Source organism: Aspergillus fumigatus, chromosome 5, assembly GCF_000002655.1.
Source record: "Aspergillus fumigatus Af293 chromosome 5, whole genome shotgun sequence".
NCBI classification, from domain to species: domain Eukaryota; kingdom Fungi; phylum Ascomycota; class Eurotiomycetes; order Eurotiales; family Aspergillaceae; genus Aspergillus; species Aspergillus fumigatus.
This window is the reverse complement of record NC_007198.1, coordinates 2,814,715-2,832,630: the sequence shown is the minus strand read 5'-3', so window position 1 is coordinate 2,832,630 and position 17,916 is coordinate 2,814,715. Positions and strand designations below refer to the sequence as shown.

General features: G+C 50.0%; 7 protein-coding genes across 7 annotated transcripts; 5 read left to right on the top strand and 2 right to left on the bottom strand.

The window, feature by feature from the left end:
* Position 1: 1 nt before the first annotated feature.
* On the bottom strand, positions 2-2,278 carry dbp7 (putative ATP-dependent RNA helicase; the record flags this gene model as incomplete). Its single annotated transcript, XM_748450.1, has 1 exon — positions 2-2,278. One exon carries the CDS (start codon positions 2,276-2,278, stop codon positions 2-4), a length of 2,277 nt encoding a protein of 758 aa, XP_753543.1.
* Positions 2,279-2,502: 224 nt separating this feature from the next.
* Positions 2,503-4,180, bottom strand: AFUA_5G11040 (pantoate--beta-alanine ligase PAN6). Its single transcript, XM_748451.2, has 2 exons — positions 3,929-4,180; positions 2,503-3,859 (listed from the first exon to the last, which is right to left on the bottom strand). Exons 1-2 carry the CDS (start codon positions 3,954-3,956, stop codon positions 2,805-2,807), a joined length of 1,083 nt encoding a protein of 360 aa, XP_753544.2. The 5' UTR covers positions 3,957-4,180; the 3' UTR covers positions 2,503-2,804.
* A 163-nt stretch (positions 4,181-4,343) lies between these two features.
* On the top strand, positions 4,344-7,728 carry AFUA_5G11030 (lysophospholipid acyltransferase family protein). Its single transcript, XM_748452.2, has 7 exons — positions 4,344-5,143; positions 5,208-5,426; positions 5,477-5,732; positions 5,789-6,467; positions 6,517-6,828; positions 6,884-7,140; positions 7,206-7,728. The coding sequence occupies exons 1-7, from the start codon at positions 4,606-4,608 to the stop codon at positions 7,369-7,371; spliced, it is 2,427 nt and encodes an 808-aa protein (XP_753545.2). The 5' UTR covers positions 4,344-4,605; the 3' UTR covers positions 7,372-7,728.
* Positions 7,729-8,428: 700 nt separating this feature from the next.
* On the top strand, positions 8,429-10,402 carry AFUA_5G11020 (ammonium transporter; the record flags this gene model as incomplete). Its single annotated transcript, XM_748453.2, has 5 exons — positions 8,429-8,750; positions 8,830-9,044; positions 9,141-9,273; positions 9,328-9,648; positions 9,701-10,402. The coding sequence occupies exons 1-5, from the start codon at positions 8,742-8,744 to the stop codon at positions 10,400-10,402; spliced, it is 1,380 nt and encodes a 459-aa protein (XP_753546.1). The 5' UTR covers positions 8,429-8,741.
* Positions 10,403-11,013: 611 nt separating this feature from the next.
* On the top strand, positions 11,014-14,415 carry AFUA_5G11010 (putative nucleoside diphosphatase (Ynd1)). Its single transcript, XM_748454.2, has 4 exons — positions 11,014-11,744; positions 11,820-11,854; positions 11,908-12,034; positions 12,108-14,415. The coding sequence occupies exons 1-4, from the start codon at positions 11,735-11,737 to the stop codon at positions 14,075-14,077; spliced, it is 2,142 nt and encodes a 713-aa protein (XP_753547.2). The 5' UTR covers positions 11,014-11,734; the 3' UTR covers positions 14,078-14,415.
* Positions 14,416-14,515: 100 nt separating this feature from the next.
* lea1 (U2 snRNP complex subunit LEA1) lies at positions 14,516-15,979 on the top strand. The gene is made up of 4 exons (XM_748455.2): positions 14,516-14,749; positions 14,836-14,876; positions 14,954-15,214; positions 15,307-15,979. Exons 1-4 carry the CDS (start codon positions 14,671-14,673, stop codon positions 15,685-15,687), a joined length of 762 nt encoding a protein of 253 aa, XP_753548.1. The 5' UTR covers positions 14,516-14,670; the 3' UTR covers positions 15,688-15,979.
* A 45-nt stretch (positions 15,980-16,024) lies between these two features.
* Positions 16,025-17,618, top strand: AFUA_5G10990 (uncharacterized protein). Its single transcript, XM_748456.2, has 2 exons — positions 16,025-16,865; positions 16,923-17,618. The coding sequence occupies exons 1-2, from the start codon at positions 16,346-16,348 to the stop codon at positions 17,174-17,176; spliced, it is 774 nt and encodes a 257-aa protein (XP_753549.1). The 5' UTR covers positions 16,025-16,345; the 3' UTR covers positions 17,177-17,618.
* Positions 17,619-17,916: the final 298 nt, after the last annotated feature.

Genomic DNA, 17,916 nt, shown 5'->3' with positions numbered 1-17,916 from the left:
ACTAGGCAAGGTTGAACTCGTTTGCACCAGCCATATGTTCTTTCATCTTAGCCCTCATCTTTTGGGCCGCCGTTGCCGTGTTATTGGCAGACGGTATATCGTCCGCAAGATCTGCACCACCAGCCTTCCTCTTCTTTCCTGCGGCCGAGTTCCTCTCAGCCTTGAAGTCTTTCTTCGTCTCTTCCTTTCCTTGTCGTAAACCGGGTACATTGATTTTGCTGGGGCGGTCACGCAATGCAAATGCCTTGGCGAGATGTCCCAGATGGAGCTCTTTGATGTTGAACATGCTCCGCTCAGCTGCGATGTGTGTGGCGTATGCACGGATGTGCGATTGGAAGGCTCTCCGAGCCATCTCGAGGTATTCCGGGTTCTCCAGTGCCCACCGTTCTACCTCGCACTGCCAATCCGTCGCTTTTGTCTCCCAGTCCTTGTTTCCGCTCTCCACGTTGCCGCCAAATCCGCGCTTGAGAATCTCGTTGGCGTCTGCACGAGTAAGCGCCTTTCCGCCGTCGCGATAGCCCCTCTTGAGAACTTCTACATAATTCTCCTCGCATCCAGGCTGAAGGAAGATCAATGCCCGACCGTCACGGCCCACACGAGCTGTACGTCCAATGCGGTGCAAGTGGTCTTCCGCGCTGAATGCTGGATCGTACTCCACGACCAGATCGACATTTGGCAGATCCAATCCACGAGAGGCCACGTCGGTACAGATCAGGACAGATGCTTCCTTGTTCTTCGCAAATGCTCCAAGAGTAGAAGTTCGGACATTTTGAGGTAGGGAGCCGTGGAGTCGGAACAAAGTCACCGGATTTGACGGATTCGAAAAAGCTGTGGCAGGTGCTATGGTACCATGAGGCGACGATGGGGGTTTCTCTTCTGATTTATCTGTATCGCTAGGCTCGCCGCCATCCTCCTTTACTTGTTTCCGCGTAAATACTTCAAAGTGGAAGTCGACTGAGTCAGCACAGGAGACAAAAATGATAGCCTTCATGACCGATCCCTTCCTCATAAAAGTGCGTTTGAAGAAAGCAGTGAGTGTGACTAGGCGCAGCTTTGCCGCAACGACAGCGTATGATTGTTTGAGCTGGGCTGGCACCCGATAGGCGGATTCTTCCGCTTTGCTCCTCCTGGCTTTCTCATCCTCGTCCTCTGGGTCCGCTTTGATGTGGACTGCATCTTTCAAGCTGATTTCACCAAGCTTCTGTACGCTCATTTTTAGCGTAGCAGAACAAAGAATTGTCGTTCTCCGTGCAGGAATGCCAGGTATGCGACTGGGACGCTGTCGCGCATCCAGTTTCTTCACTATCCCCTGAATCTCCTCCTCAAAACCCAGCTCCATCAATCGGTCACCTTCGTCAAGCACTAGCCACCGCACGTTGCTTACGTCCAATGCCTGCGTATTATCCAGATGATCCGCCAGCCGTCCAGGCGTAGCCACAAGGATATTGAGCCCTTTCCGAAGTCTGGCCTTCTCGGACTTCTTCTTCTCACCACCAATGACAGTACCCGCCACAATCCAATGCGCACAGCGCAGCAGATTTTCCAGCACAACAGAGATCTGCTTACAAAGCTCGCGAGTAGGGGCTAAAACAATAGCGAACAAGCCGCTGTCGCGGTGTACGATAGGCTGGCCCGTTGCGTCCGTCTGCGCGCCAGGCTTCGAAAGAGCCATGATCCTCTGCACCAAGGGAAGAAGATACGCCAGCGTCTTTCCAGATCCAGTCTCCGCTTGGATAAAAGCATCGCCCTCTTCCTTCAGAAGTTGTGAAATAGACGCCTTCTGAATAGCTGTTGGAGCCTTCAGCTCCAGCTTCGTAAGAAGATGCGCGGCCAGATTCGGCGACAGCCCTAGATTTGTAAATGTGTCTAGTCCATCGATGAGCGGCGCGTTTGTCGGTTTAGCGTTCTCGACGTGCCCTTCTTCCTTCACTTCTTCAGCTTTCTGCGGTTCCGGATTTTTCGTGAACAGCGACGAAATGAATTGGCGGGGTTGATTGGAATGCGGATGCCCGTGCGACTGTTGCTTTCCGCTATCGCCTCCGTCCGTCCTCTGTCTCTTGGTCGGCCGCGACGATGGTACTTCGATTCTATTGGGATTGCGCGGGGCTCTAGGTGCGCTGTCTTCATCGCCGGCTGTCCTGGGGCCTTTGGCATGGTGCTTGGCGATTTTCTTTGCGCTGAGCCGGTCCCGCCATGTTCCGCCCTTGAGCTTCGTTTCCGGTTGGATGATATTGTTATCACCGAGGGAGAAGTTCAAAAGTAAGCTGTCGTCCGCCATGAGGAAATTTGTTGGGCTGGAATGCACAGCCGCTTGTTATCAGTCATTGTCGTCTTGCTTTGGATATACGGGAAAAGACTTTACTGCACAAGGAAATTTTCTCGGGCCGAATTACTTCCGAGCCCTGACAGGCTGCCCTAGTTTCCTGATTTGGCAGGACGATTTGCTCGAGGATGCTAATGTTGCCGTCTACTTGTACATAAATTATATAATGGCAGCTAGATTGCAATACTCAGCGCCTAATTTCGAAACAATGGGCTAGAGTTCCCGATTTCTGAATGTGTGCATGTAATTGAGGACGATGTCTCCAAACAGTCAGGCTTGGCTGGATGTGCAATCAATGGGAATAGCCTTATGAGTTTCAGATGTAAATGTTTCTTTGGCTAATTATGTGCTAATTCTTTTGCTTAATACAAGGCCTGCCGCCGGGGCATATGCAAACATTTTTTTATTTCCCGACCGATGTGTGATGTAGGAAGGACCAATATGGTCTCATCAAGGTATAAGGATTGATGTTTGTGAATGGTCAAACCCGGGGCGTCAAGATCAGATTGTCAATCAGCCGAACAGGTACCTTCCCATCACCAAGTCCGCAATCTTCACCGGGATTTGACACCTCTAGAGGAGCCATTTTGATTGCACCACTCAAGATGGCACCTCTCGAGGGATCAACAACCTCCAATTCATCCAAAGTGTCAGGATCCGCAAGGGAGATATAATCAACCTCGTAAAGTGCCCTTTCTGTGGGCTTCAAAGCCTGCTGCTCGCCGAGTACCTTCTGCGTCATGCGATTGGCGGCATCCAAAATTTCGTTGCGGTTATTTTTGCCAGACAGGTATGCGTCTTCAGCTGCTTTCAAGGCGTTGTAGAGAACAAGACCAACGGCACGTCGTCTGGACCCCAGGTAAACATTTCTCGAACTCATTGCTAGTCCATCATTTTCGCGAACTGTAGCACCGATTTTGATCTCCGTCGGGATATGGAAGTCCTTCACCATCCGCTTGATCACGACTGTTTGTTGGACGTCTTTCTGCCCAAAGTATGCGCGGTCGGCGCAGACAATATTGAAGAGCTTCATGCAAACTGTGGCAACTCCGCGAAAGAAGACGGGACGGGAAGCACCTTCGAGCTTCTTTGAAATGGGCGTGATTGTGACAAACGAGCCGTCACCGTCTACCTCGGATGATGGCGGCAATGTAGGATACATGACCTTAGATGTAGGCGCTAGGATAGCCGTGACACGACCATACTTCTCACCCTGGCGAGACAATTCTTCGTTCAATTGTTCAATTTTCGCCACGTCACTGTCCCATGTACGAGGGTAGCTGGCTAGATCTTCATTGACTCCGAATTGAGTTGGGTTAACGTAGATACTGACAAAGACGTCGGTGTTATCCGCTGCTGCCTGTCGCATCAACGAGAGATGACCTTCGTGCAGAGCTCCCATTGTGGGAACGAGGCCTACAGTCCTGTTCGACAGCAGCAGTTGTCGGCGCATCTTCCGGAGGGGGGCTACATCGCGGAACACCTCGAACGAGTGCTGGCGAGAAGCCATTGTGGAATTGAACAACGATGTTGTAGCTATCAAAGACAAGCAAAAGTCAGAAAGTGCATCACGCTTCTCCGGTTACAGAAACAAGGGTATCATACTCGAGAAAGCCCTCAGCCAACGCGACATGGCTGCGCTGTATTTATGATGGTCAGTGGATCAGGGACTCCAGGGTTGTGCAGTAGGTGAATCCCGCTGTGGAGCAGCAACGACAGTTCAGGCACCAACTAAACAGCCTGACGTTCATATAACGAAGCTTCCAGAGTGGGATGAGGCCATGACAAGCACAGTCATGCTCTCTGATTGCTTGAATGCCTGCTGTGTTCGATTGTCGTGCTGGTGGCTGCTGCGTTGACCTCATCATTTGGAGCCTTTTAGCTCGTTTTTTTCCCTGTTGCTTACCTTATCGGGCTTAGTGTTGTGTATTACAGACCCGTAGCGTATAGCGTACTCCTACGTACCTTACCGGAAAGGTAATGATGGTACGACATAGTTTACATGACTAATATCCGAGGTATTCTGGGGAAAGTAACCCAAGAGTCTGAGAGTCCAGCAGTGGCTTTTGTTGGGAAGACGGAGAGCTGGCTGGGGTATAACTATCCAGGCTCAGTCATGGCTCTGGATGCTTGTTAACAATCAACGGACGGACGACGACTTATCTAATCTCCTGCGTGCTCTCGTTCCCGATTAGATGCGATTTGGACTGGCGTTTCGCTTCTTCGATCACACTCCTTTACTTCCCTTTCCCCGCAGCAATCGCTTCTAGCTCCGATTGACGATGCCGGTGGAAAAGGCGCCCATGGAGGCCCCCGACCTGGAGATAGTTGGTGATAAGGTAACAATTCATCCAAGTGGATACACTGGGGGACCTCAGGATGGCCCAATTACGGAGCGCAACCTCGTTTCTCATATGGCGCGCTTTCGTGAGAATCCTTTTGACTTCTTGCGGGAAGTTAGTCTCTACATGTCGGGAACAGGGTGGCGCGCATACAACGATGTGATCGGACAGCCTATATTTTACCCCGGGTTCTCGGAACGAATCAAGTCCAGCATCCTTGCCAGTCCAATTCTGCAAGCGAAGGTCAAGGAATTAGCAGAAATGCGCCTTGCGGTGGAGGAAAAGGAAGGGCTTCTACAGATGGGCCAGGGCCCCGTATCGAAGAAGAAAAAGCAGCGCCGGGCTGAGATTGAGAGCAATTTGAAGGAGGTTGTTGACACAATGATGGACAACATGATCTGCAAGATGGAGAGTAAGACATTCATCCGGGGGGCATATTATCTTTGCACCCAACTTCTTACACGGGCCTATCATCAGGGTAAGGATGTCTCCCAAGATTTTAATCTTTGTGACGACTGCAGATTGTTAATCTTTCTGTTCAGGAATCCATGTATCCAGCGAGGAAGTTCTGCGCTTGCGATCGGTTGCCCAAGAAGCAGCGAAGAAGAAGCAATCTATCGTCTTTTTGCCCTGCCACAAGTCTCATGTAGACTACGTGTCGCTGCAGCTTATCTGCTATCGTCTGGGAATTGGCTTGCCGATCGTCGTGGCCGGCGACAATCTCAACATTCCGTTACTCGGCCCTTTTCTACAACATGCAGGTACAGTCATTATCACGCCAATTTTGTACCATCACAGCTAACCATTTCAGGCGCTATGTGGATCAGGAGAAGCTTCGGGAACGACCCACTGTATCATACTGTTGTTCAGGCATATATCGATACGCTTTTGCAGAAAGGGTTTAATTTCGAATGCTTCATTGAAGGGGGACGGTCACGGACGGGCAAGCTCTTGTCACCAAAATTCGGTATCCTGAATTTCATTGTGGACAGCCTGCTATCAGGACGGGTTGAAGACACCATTATTTGTCCCGTGAGCACGCAGTATGACAAGGTCATCGAGACCGAGTATGGCACCCCAGAACGTATGGTTCCCTGTCACATTCTTCTGACACATTAATTAGGTCCTACATTAGCGAACTCCTTGGCCAGCCGAAGCGAAAAGAAAACTTGGCTGACCTTCTTTCGTCGTCTTCTGTTCTGTCATTGAAGTTGGGTCGGGTCGATGTTCGGTTCCATGAGCCATGGAGTCTGCGAGAATTCATCACGCAGCAACTGAGTCGGTTGCCCAACCAGATCGACGCAAAGTCTGGTCAGAAACTCAGCTACGCAGAAAGAGGACGCATTCTGAGAACGCTGGGGTACCGAGTTCTCTCTGATATTAACAATGTGTCCGTGATGATGCCAACGGCTCTTGTTGGCACCGTTTTATTGACTCTCCGTGGTCGTGGTGTTGGCAAGGGAGAGCTGGTACGCCGTGTCGAATGGCTCTGCCAACGGGTCCGAGCGAAAGGAGGACGTGTTGCTCATTTCTATCGATCTCCCACTGAACTTGTTGTAGATCGTGCTCTGGAAGTCCTGGGCCCCAAACTCGTGGGCGAGGTAACCGGTTTGGCTGAGCCTACCTTTTATGCTATAGACCGCTTCCAGCTCTCATTCTACCGCAACATGACAATCCATTTGTTCATAACGGAAGCACTTGTCTCTGCAGCTATGTACACAAGGGTCAAACAGGGCGGTGGTCCTGCACATCAACGTATTTCGTTCGAAGATCTTCTGAGACAGGTCTCATTCCTATCACAGGTATGTTTATCGTGATTACAAAGGGCACATAGGTACTGACTCGCTGCAGCTGTTCCGCGGTGAATTCATTTTCCCTCCCGAGGGTTTGACAACTAACCTGGAGAAAACACTGCGAGGGCTAGAAAAGGATGAAGTCATTACGGTCTCCAGAGATTCCTCCGGGAAGCCACTATTTGTTGAACTTAGTGATGCTGAGCGTCAGCGGGGAAGAGAGAACTACGACTTCTACTGTTTCCTTATTTGGCCTTTCATTGAGGCGGCCTGGCTTGGCGCAGTGTCCCTCATGGGGCTTACTCCGCCTCTGGATGGGCCAAAGGACGTTTGGATCGATCAAAAGAAGGCGCAAGATAGTGCACAGATCGTAAGTGTTTTTTGAAGACAGCTTCGTCCATGATGATATCTAATACCCCCTGTAGCTTGGAAAAACTCTGTACCACCAGGGAGATCTCTCTTACTTTGAGGCTGTGAACAAAGAAACGCTCAAGAATTCTTATCAACGTTTCGCCGAAGAAGGAATCATCCTTGTCGCGAAGAGCAAAGAGTCTCGCACAGGTCCTAAGATCAAACTTGCCCCTGAATGGACCCTAGAGCGAAACTCGGCAACAGGCAAACTCTTACCCCGCGGCCGTCTATGGGAATTCACCGAGTTGATTGCACAGTCAAGACGCGAAGGGTGAGTGAACTAACCTTCCCCGTTCTCCTACAGTTTCTTGCTAGTTTTCTCTGACACTGATGTAGCAAAAACCGTCGGGACGGAGCCACGGTCTCATCACGCGTTCTAACAATGACCGACACTGTCGGCCGCAAATTATTCGAGGGTGCAGCAAGCCCTGATCCGACGAATAACGTTGATGTTTCAACACGAACGATGCGTAGAAATGTTATTACGCCGTCGAAACTCTGATGGCTTATGAATATTTATTTTGGTCTTTTGCCGCATGACGTTCCCTTGATCGTTTTTTTTTTATTTTTTTTCTTACTAATACCCCTCCTTACAGCATAGGGTTGTTGTACCCATTTTGCCTCCAATTTCGCATCTTTTACTCACTGTATGCATACACTCTACATTGTAACTATTGGTTGTACATATACGTTTAATGTATCTCGTTCCCGGAAAGACCATCTTACTAGCTTTCAAAATCGCTCTCCAACTGTGACAATGCTGGAGTTTGTCCCCGCGTCTGCCCCTCCAAGAGCCTGTATTATGTATGACCTTCTTCAAGGTATCACTGAGCCATATTCACATTTCGGAGCGTTCTCTGGGGTCAGCTTCGGCTGCCTCAGATTGGATGGCAGGGCCAGGAGTCGTTTACATTTTTACTGCTTATGGTATTAGGAGGTCAGTGGGGGCTGGCTCTCAATATAGATCATATTTCCCCAGCAACTATCCCTTGCTCAGAAACCCCCTCATTTCTTTGCATTACCTTCCTAGGTTCCCATACCCGCAGGTATACTATGCACCAACATGATTTACCTCTCACTCCTTATGGATTCATTGAGATGTATGTCCTGCTTCCTCACTTTTGCCAGAGTTGGTTAGATGGTGCAGTTACACAAAATTGGGCTGCTACATCTCTCTGCTACTGATATGCAGAGATATTATCAGCGATTCGACAGCAATGAAACATCTGATTAATGTGGCTCATGTCAGGACTAGAGTACAGGACGGCCCTGTGGCAAAAATCGGACCAAAGCCCCAGTCTGCTCCATACATTGTTATCATATTCTGCAACCCCCAGATTAAGTTCGTTATCTACCACCAATGATTGCCATCCGCCCTTACGCATTGCATTTCCCATTACAAGCAGGCCGATATAGCTCTAAACCCTAGAGAGATGAAAGATCCGGGGTGATAAGAGCATCAGCTGCAGCCTTACGCCTTATCAGTGTCCTCCGGGAGTTTGGCTTCGTTGCTCCTTGGCAACGGCAACAAAAGGGAGACCAGTGCCATGCTCACCAGTTACCCAAGCGCCATTTTCGTGATTATGGAGTCTAAGATGGCGTCCTCGATCTTGGCGCGAATAGATAAGCGTTCGTGTGCTGTGGTGAGGAAATTCTTTCCGATGGATTTCAAGATTGCTCTGCGCGTATCATTGCCATGATGGAGCCTGCTTTAGTGGTTGCAAACCGCCAAGAGTTCGAGAAAGAAGAGTAGATAAATGCGGGAGAGTCTTTTTGAAGGGCCGCTGATCCCTACGGATCACCGTATGGCTGTTTGATTGTGAGCCGAAAGAGAGAGTCGAAAGCGTAGCTGCGCGACGAACACCCTGCAGTATGAGTGAGGTATGTTAATGTACAAATCTTCCTGAAGCAGTTTTGCGCTGTGAATCGAACATGACTGACGACATCTCACGGTCGATAGCCAGTCTATAATGCCTCGACACCCAAAGGGGGTGATCCGACCAAAGTTGATGTGAATGCACAGTATGCCGGATTCGAGTATCACTACGTTTATATCGTGGCCTGCAGCTTTGTTGTCTGGCTTATCTTGCCTGGAATCGGTCTACTTTACAGTGGTTTAGCACGCCGGAAATCTGCCTTGGCTCTGCTTTTCCAGTCCTGGATGGTCCTTGCAGTGTATGTTCCCTGAGACCATACTACTTCGATGATACTGAGCATGAGTAGAACGACGTTTCAATGGATGTTCTGGGGTTACTCTCTTACTTACTCCAGGGACGGTGGCCCATTCATTGGTACTCTCAAGAACTTTGGAATGAGGGATGTCCTTGTTGCACCGTCCCCGGGTTCTGCAGTACTTCCTGAAATTGTGTTTTGCCTGTACCAGCTGCTTTTCTGCGCCTGCACGGTGAGAGCCTCTGCACACTTGCGACAAATGAGACCCGTACGCTGACTAGGGCAGGTGATGATTGTCATCGGTGGGGCCTTTGAACGTGGAAATATCCTGCCATCGTTGATATTCAGCTTCTTCTGGGCCACACTCGTCTACTGCCCGTTGGCGCGGTGGACATGGAGCAGCCACGGCTGGCTTTATAATCTTCCAGCTTTAGATTTCGCCGGTGGTGGCCCTGTTCACATTGCTTCCGGCTGGGCTGCCCTGGCCTACGCAATGGTGTTGGGAAAGCGAAAGGATCATGGCATGGTTTCGTTGTGCAAACCTCATAACACGACTTTGGTCTTCATCGGGACCGTCCTGATCTGCTGCGGGTGGCTGGGATTCAATGTACGGTCAACAATAGTCCGCCTTGAAAGGGCGCATCGCTAACCAGTCACAGGGCGGTTCAACTCTCAATGCTAGTGTGCGTTCTATGATGGTCGTCTTCAACACTAATACAGCAGCGAGCACAGGCATCTTAGGATGGACTATTGTTGATTACATCAAACACAAGCGGAAATTCTCCGTAGTTGGAGCCTGCGAAGGAGCCATTGCTGGTCTGGTGGGCATCACCCCGGCCGCCGGGTTCGTGTCCGTTTGGCTAGCAGCGTGTATTGGGTTCATCACCGGCATTGTGTGCTCGCTCATGCAGAATATCAACGACTGGCTGAAAATTGACGAGGGCATGGATGTATTCAAGCTCCATGGTGTGGGTGGCATCGTCGGCGCGTTCCTGACGGGTCTGTTTGCAACTGAGGATATCTCGTCACTTGATGGTTTCACCTTCTCAAGTGGAGCGATCGACGGAAATGGAATCCAAGTTGGCTACCAACTGGCTGAAATCTGCGCCATCTCGGGTTACTCGTTCGTGGTCTCCTGCGTCTTGCTATACATTCTCAAATTCATCCCGGGAATGAACTTGCGAGTCGATGAAGAATCCGAAATGATGGGACTTGACCAGGCGCAGCTTTTTGACGAACAGATTGGAGACTGGAGCTTAGTGCACAACAACTCCTTTCCGGTGACAACCCCAACCATTATCGGGGTTTCGAACCAGTCATCAGTTTCGACGGATGAAACTCACGCGGGGAAAGCAATGTAGGTTAGATTATCCGTTTCTTGCAATGAGATCTTAGCTTTATTCGTTTAGGTGGAGTCCAATGAGGTTGGGGATTTTGAAGTGTACATGACCCTATCAGTGGAGTTGGTAGTGGGTGTTATCGGGAGGGCTATCCTTGGGACCACAGGCTCAGGGAGGGATGAGTGGAGAGGAATGCATCCCATTGAGTACGTAGGCTAGGTAGAGTCAATTCGGAGTTTGACATGTTCCTGAACAGAGAACGTTGGACTATGCAACTGCATACTGCCATCTGCAGGGATTCATGACTGAAGCGGCTGCCATGAATAACCCGCTATAACTCAGACGGGGCAATTTGCAAGACCACCTTGAAGCTAACATATCCATGAGCCTTCTGGAAAACGTAGTCAGTGCAGCATAGATGAATCCTAATCGTGGAGGGATGACACTTGAGGTCTCAGGGTCGACGATCAGGCTATCAGCCAGTCTCACTACGGGAGATAAAGTTGTCAAGTTCCGCCAATGACGCGACGGGCAAAATCAGTAAAGTGGGGGGAGCTTACGTCAATCCGCCCGCAATGCGTAAGTCTAGTGCTCTTTAGCTCACTTTTCAAAACTATTTTCAGTTAAAGGGGGGTGGGGGATGGGAACGTGATTCTGTGAACGTCTGAGGCTGCGCCTGGAGTACGTATCATCATTTGAGATCTCCGTATTCTCGAAAAGACTAGTTACAGGGTCCAGTAGAGATTTGTTCCTTATGATATTGTATTCTGTTGCCTATAGCTCAGAGATTATGGAATGCATATCCGGGTTGGGATGTGTGCAATCTATGCCCACTGTCAGTATCCTGAAATCCTGATATCCAGATGGTTCCAGACCACTTCTAATAAGGGCTAGTGGTATTCCGGTGTACGGTCCCGTTGGCGATCGGCGACGGGAGTGGTCGCGTTGTGTCGCCATCCGTTCCCGTCTTAACGTTACCCTGGACTTTCTTCTGGCCCTTTTTTCTCCCTCTCCCCACCAGACCGACCCTGTACACATCTTTGTCGTCTTCCTTCGAGGCGTCGTCATCGTCGTCTTCTCCTCTTGTTCTGTTGTTTTTATCTTGCTCAAGCAAGGCCATTCGTTTGATCCAAACTAAGTTTTGGCTTTTTCTTCCCCTGTTTCCCCGCCTTCTCCGTCGTCCATCGCTTTCCCCAGGTGTAGCTTACTGTTGCATGCTGTCGCATTGCTTCACTTCGACGCCTGTTCACAACTGAGTGTTGTCGCTTCTCGAACGTTCACTGTTAAAAGGTCGCCAACCTGGCGGCAATGCTTGACATATAATCATAATATCCACTTTTCCTCCCCGTTCCGATGGGCAAATGTATGGCGCCACTACCCTTTTCAGCTTACTTTGTTCCTCGCTGTTGAATGGCAGCTGACTACCGTGTCGCATTAGGGCATTATGGCATCGTCCTGGATGCGGGATCATCTGTACGCGTCATCACTGCGAATGGCCGTTGCTTCCCTACTAACAACTGAGACAGGGGACTCGAGTGCACGTCTATCGGTGGTTGGACCCCGCCATCGCTCGCAAGCACGCTAAAAGTGATGAGCTGAAAACATTACCGGAGATCAAGACTAAATCTGAATGGACGAAAAAGATACACCCTGGTAGGTGATATCAGAGGACATGTCTGGCTGCATCTTCCCTTCGGAGTTCTGGCTGACAATCGCATTGTTATAGGCGTGTCATCGTTCGCCGACAGACCCGAGGTAGTCGGCCCCGAGCATCTTGCGGAACTTCTCGATCATGCACGCAAGATCGTCCCCGCCGATCAGATAAAGGATACCCCGATCTTTTTACTAGCCACTGCTGGGATGCGACTCTTACCCAATCATGAGCGCGAGCTTCTTTTACAACAGATCTGCTCCTACGCCAGCAAGAACTATGATTTTCTGCTTCCTGATTGCGGCGTGCACATTCAGGTAATCCCGGGGGTGACAGAGGCCCTCTACGGATGGATCGCGACCAATTATTTGCTGGGCAGCTTCGATGAACCAAAGGGTCATGACCATGGCAAGGGCCATCATACTTATGGGTTCTTGGATATGGGTGGTGCATCCGCGCAGATTGCCTTTGCGCCAAATATAACCGAAACCGAGAAACATGCGAATGACCTGACTCTCCTTCGGCTACGAAACATTGACGGCTCTACCCAGGAGCATCGGGTGTTTGTGACATCCTGGCTTGAATTTGGCGTGCACGAAGCTCGGAGACGTTATTTGGAGGCCCTACAAACCGCAGCCGGAACCGCGAAGGAGCTTCCCGACCCCTGTCTCCCCAATGGGCTTCGAACCACAATTGACGGCAAACCTCTGCGGACCGGCGACACCTCGGAGTTATCTCTGCTGGGAACTGGGCGATTCGACGAATGCTTGCGACAGACATACCCGCTCTTGGACAAGGATGCACCCTGTTCGGATGAACCTTGTCTTCTTCACGGGGTGCATGTCCCTGCTATTGACTTTGATGTGAATCATTTCATCGGTATCAGTGAGTACTGGCATACGACGCATGAGATCTTTGAAATGGCGCACAAGGACAAGACGTACGATTTCAATACTTATCAACAGCGGGTACAACAATTCTGTACACAAGATTGGGAAGCCATCGACCAGGGTATACAAAAACAGTCGTGGGGAAAGAAGGTCGATCGGGAATCAGCTTCCGAGGTCTGCTTCAAGGCTTCATGGATCATCAATATGCTGCACAACGGCATCGGTATCCCTCGCGTGGGTCTCGAGGACACTACTGGTTCAGGTCACAACGGAACTAAGGAAGTTCTCTCCCATGGCAAGGAGAAAGGATTTCTTGATCCTTTTCAAGCGGTTCACAAGATTCACTCCACCGAAGTTAGCTGGACACTGGGTAAAATGGTGCTCTATGCATGCTCTGAGGTTCCAGTGGAGGTTCAAGAAGCTCAAGAAACGCTCCCAGTTGGCTTTGGCAGCAATGTCCCAGGTGTTCCCAATGACTTCCAATATCCTAGTGTCGAGTTATTTCCCAGCAATGAGTCGCTTCACGTTGCGAATTGGCACGATGCGCTCTTTGATGGCGATTCCTCGCGCAGGGTTCCGGGGTTCCTACTTTTCCTCGTTATTGTTGCAATGGCTGCATTCTTCCTCTGCGGTCGGAGTCGTCGACTGAGAGGTTACCACATGTTCAAGAATCTCTTCAAACGCGGAGGTGCGCCTCATCCGAGCTACCCTAAAAAACGAAGAACCTTCCCTGGCAAACTACCATTCTTCGGCGGCAGCTCACATTCATACGAGCGCGTTCTTGAAGACGGTGCCCATGAGTATGACCTGGGGTTGGTAGGCTCCGGACGTGGGTCTCTGGACAGGAGACACTCCTCGGACACGGATTCGAGTAGCTTCATGCCTCCGAAGCGAACAACAACCTGGAGCGGCCCAACCACTCCTAGTTTCAAATTTGCTTTGGACAATTCGTCCACATCGACCATCGGGTTGGGAATCACCGCCGACTCTGGCGTCAATGCCATGGATCGGGCCGGATTGGTCGTCAGGACGGAGAGTAGGGACCACCTGGCTCCAGTTGCACTCGGCCCAACCACAAACGGCCGTCGCTCTAGGGCAGGCAGTCCGACAAGATCTCACAGATCACCCAATGTGACTCCCCTAGATCAAGACTAATGATCATACTGTTTAATCTGCATATCGTTTGGCGTTACGGTACGGTTTCCATCGTCGTCTCTGCATCCGAAAACTCCCCCTCGGTGATCTGCATTTCGCTGTCACTCTTCGATTCGGTTCGGAGGTGGAATTACTTTTTAATTTCTGTCATTCTATATTATGATCTTGTACTCCGGAGTACATAGCTGCTGCTTTTGTTCCGACATTTTTCATGCAAGCCGTTCTCTGGAATGAATTTGGCTTATGCTTTTAATGAGGTTTCATGTATCATAGACTCGAAAACATCTATATAGCACGTCGATAATAAGCTAAAATACTGGATATTTCTTGATTCAACCAAGCACTGTAACATCACGTGCTTCATTAGAAAGCTCAGTTGGTCAAACTCACCGCCCGGCAAAATCTTGAGGTAATGCGGCTTCAATAATTCAGCCATGCGCTAGAGAGCTTCGGCTTCAATCTCCGCTTTCTACGATATATTTCAACTGCTTTGTTGTCGTCTCAATTATTATCTTCCCTTTTGTTCAAGCCCGCGCATTACTTGCGTGCATGATACCCCAATAGAGAAGCAGCAATAATAATCTACCGCCGCAATGCGATTGACTGTCGAACTTATCCAGAATTCCCTTTCCTACATCAATCCGCTCAAAGATCGCGAGCTAGACCTTCGAGGTGGGTTTTGCACTTTGGCCTGAAAAGGACAGATACTACACTTTTGAATGAGCTGGATTGATATCCATTTTTTTTGGACTATGCAGGGCACAAGATTCCCACCATTGAAAACCTGGGTATTGCAAAAGTATGTTCGGTTCGAAACGTTGAGCCTGCCACCTCTCGATTCGTTGGCTAGCGGTGCAGACGGCTTATAGGCAATAGGACCAAGATGCGATCGACTTTACGGATAACGATATCTCCTCCCTGGGGAATTTCCCCTTCTTTCCTCGTCTTCACACCCTCCTTCTTGCGCGCAATCGGGTGAAACATATTCAGCCCACGATAGCTTCCACAATCCCCAACCTGACGACGCTGGTCCTCACAGCAAACAATATGGCCGAATTGGCGGACTTGGACCCCCTCCGAAACCTGACACGCCTGACTCATCTGGTGTTACTGGAGAACCCTGTTACAAGGAAAGAGGTGAGCTGTCCTGTATTCCGTCGCGTGTTCCGTTTTAGAATTCAATGAATGCTACAACGCGTCCGGCAATCAAGAGTTGCTGATATCTGTAGCACTATCGATACTGGGTGATCTGGCGGATACCAAGTGTCCGATTCCTCGACTACCAGAAAGTGAAAGACGCGGAGCGGGCAAAGGCGAAGGAGCTATTTGGTACAGCCGAAGAACCCACAGCTCTCGCGTCGAAGATTATGGGCATCAAATCTCGTACCTTTGATGTACCGTCTGGCGGCGCTGAGCGAGCACCGGCAGACAAAGCTGTTAGGGTCAAGCTGACCGAGAAGGAGAGGAAGCGGGTCGAAAAGATGATCCGTGAGGCGAGAAGTCTCCAGGAGATCACTAGACTGGAGAAGGAACTGAATGAAGGGCGGATACCCGGAGGCGCTCTCGATGCTGGTGAGGACAGCGAAGACGAGAATCAGATGCAGACGTGAATGCGGACTGGCGTTGAATTTCACTTGTTCTATGACGGGAATTCTGTACTTGAATATGTTCTTGAAGGTTCTGCATGAGGCACATGTGTGGGTTTCAGTGGGTTCTCTTTTACTCGGGAGTTATTTATGTGTGTTCCTCGGCAGCAAAAAAAAGAAAGGCTCTTTAAGTCGAACACACTAGATTGGTCCACCTCAGGCCTGTGTGGCATAATGATAAGCGACTAGTTGACTCGCATCAGCCGTGGTATGTACTGTAAATGAAATGAGGAGGATCTTGATTGATGCCAAGCTCTCGATCTGATAAGATAACAACACGTGCTTTTTGTTACATATTGGCCACAACGTCATCAATAATCGTGTATCAGTCGTTGAGAATCGTTCTGCCAGATGACATGACTTGACGCTTCAGTGCTGGATAGCTTCTCCAATTGACTGACCTGCTTGCTAGCTCCCCATCACTCTGCAAGGCAAAAACCATAATACCTCCCATTAATCGACACATCCAACCCCGCAGTCCGCACCAAACGCCCTGGCTCCAAACATCTATAGCAAACGTCTCTCCTCCCTAGCCCTCCAACTACGACGCCAGTCTACATCCACATCCTCATCCGCTACTTCAATTGCCAGTGCCTCATCAAACCCATTGCCACAAGTCGAAATGCCACCCCGTGCTCCCTGGCTCTCAACCTTCCAATCCCACCTCTCCAAGTCCTCCACCTCCGAATTCAACGTTACCACTGTCGCCCTCGACGCAAAGGGCCAAACCGTCCCTCGCACCCGCACCTGCGGTTTCCGAGGCTGGTTCCCAAATACAGAACTACACTCTAGCGCGCTCAAGGCCCTAGACTCGCAGAACGAGCGGCCCAACCCGCCCGTGTACGAGAGCGAGATGATTTCGTTTACGACGGATGCGCGGATGGAGAAGATCGGGCAGCTGGAGGCGTCGGGGAATGTGGTCGAGGCGGTATTCTGGTTGAAGGATGTGGGTAATCAGTGGAGGGTGAGAGGAGAGGCGTTTGTGATTGGGGATCCGTCCGGCGGGGAGCAGGAGCAAAAGGCCAGGGAGGAGATTAGGAAGGGGTTGAGGGTTTGTGATGGGTATGAGGGGAAGGAGAAGGAGTGGAGTTGGGAAAGGCAGGTGACGACTTATTTTGCGAACCATACGCCTGTTCTTAGAGGTTGGTTCTTCGTCTCTTGTGCTTGGTAAGGCATATTTGAAGGCTGATGCTGTATAGGCTCGTTCAAGAATCCTCCGCCTGGAACGCCGAGATCGCAAGTACCCACTAATCCCGAGCTCAAGCTTGGTCAGAAGCTAAATGATCTGCATGATCCTGTTGCTCGTGGGAACTTTCGCGTGGTTGTCATTCGCGCTAATGAGGTAGAGCGGCTGGATCTGTCAGACTACGAGAAGCCACAACGGTGGAATTGGACTCTTGTTGGCGGGACTAGTGATGACGCTAGATGGGAGGAGACTGAGCTATGGCCGTAGACAAAAGTATTCGGTCTAGTTGCGGAGCGAAGGGAAGCGGATCAATACGTTGCTTCAAGTTTATCCATGATATATTGAGCGATTCTATAGGCTGTAATTTTCTCTTTCTTCGTCTTTGTACTGTGGCTGATCAGATAGACAGGCGTCATTGTTCTGGTATGCTTCCTTTTTAATAGATCTAAAGCAGACGAGTGAATATCAAAGAGCTTCAGCAGGTTCAGTTCTCTCAGCCGCTCCATGCTCACAATCTAGACAATCCAGTTCCGGGTCTGGCCCCGATATGCCCTGAATGTCCTGTCGATAAGAGCATGTATTATCTTTCTTAGGCTTAGATGAGGCGATATTCCACAGAGCTGTGAAGTGAGTCTCCCAGCCTTGCCTGCTGCCCTCTCAGTGTAGAGCTTGGTGCTGGGTTTAGATGGAACATTCCTCTCCAGCAAGCGTCAACTCACCATATTTATCTCAGTTACATTCACTCTCTTGCTTGTCTGTTAGCGTCACTTGAGTATTCAAGCACCCTCCTCCCATCTCTCTCTCTCCCTTTCTTCTTCTCTCCGCCATCAACACCATCATTCCTCCATAACCTGCTGTTTAGCTGTTACCACGGCTCTCAAAATCAATTATATCATTCCAATACTTACAAGCTTCGCTTGTTACATCTCTGGTAAAGAACCCATTTCTCTGATGTCCTTGCGTCTTTTCAGCTCGCTAACATAAGTTGTCTACGCAGCTCATACATA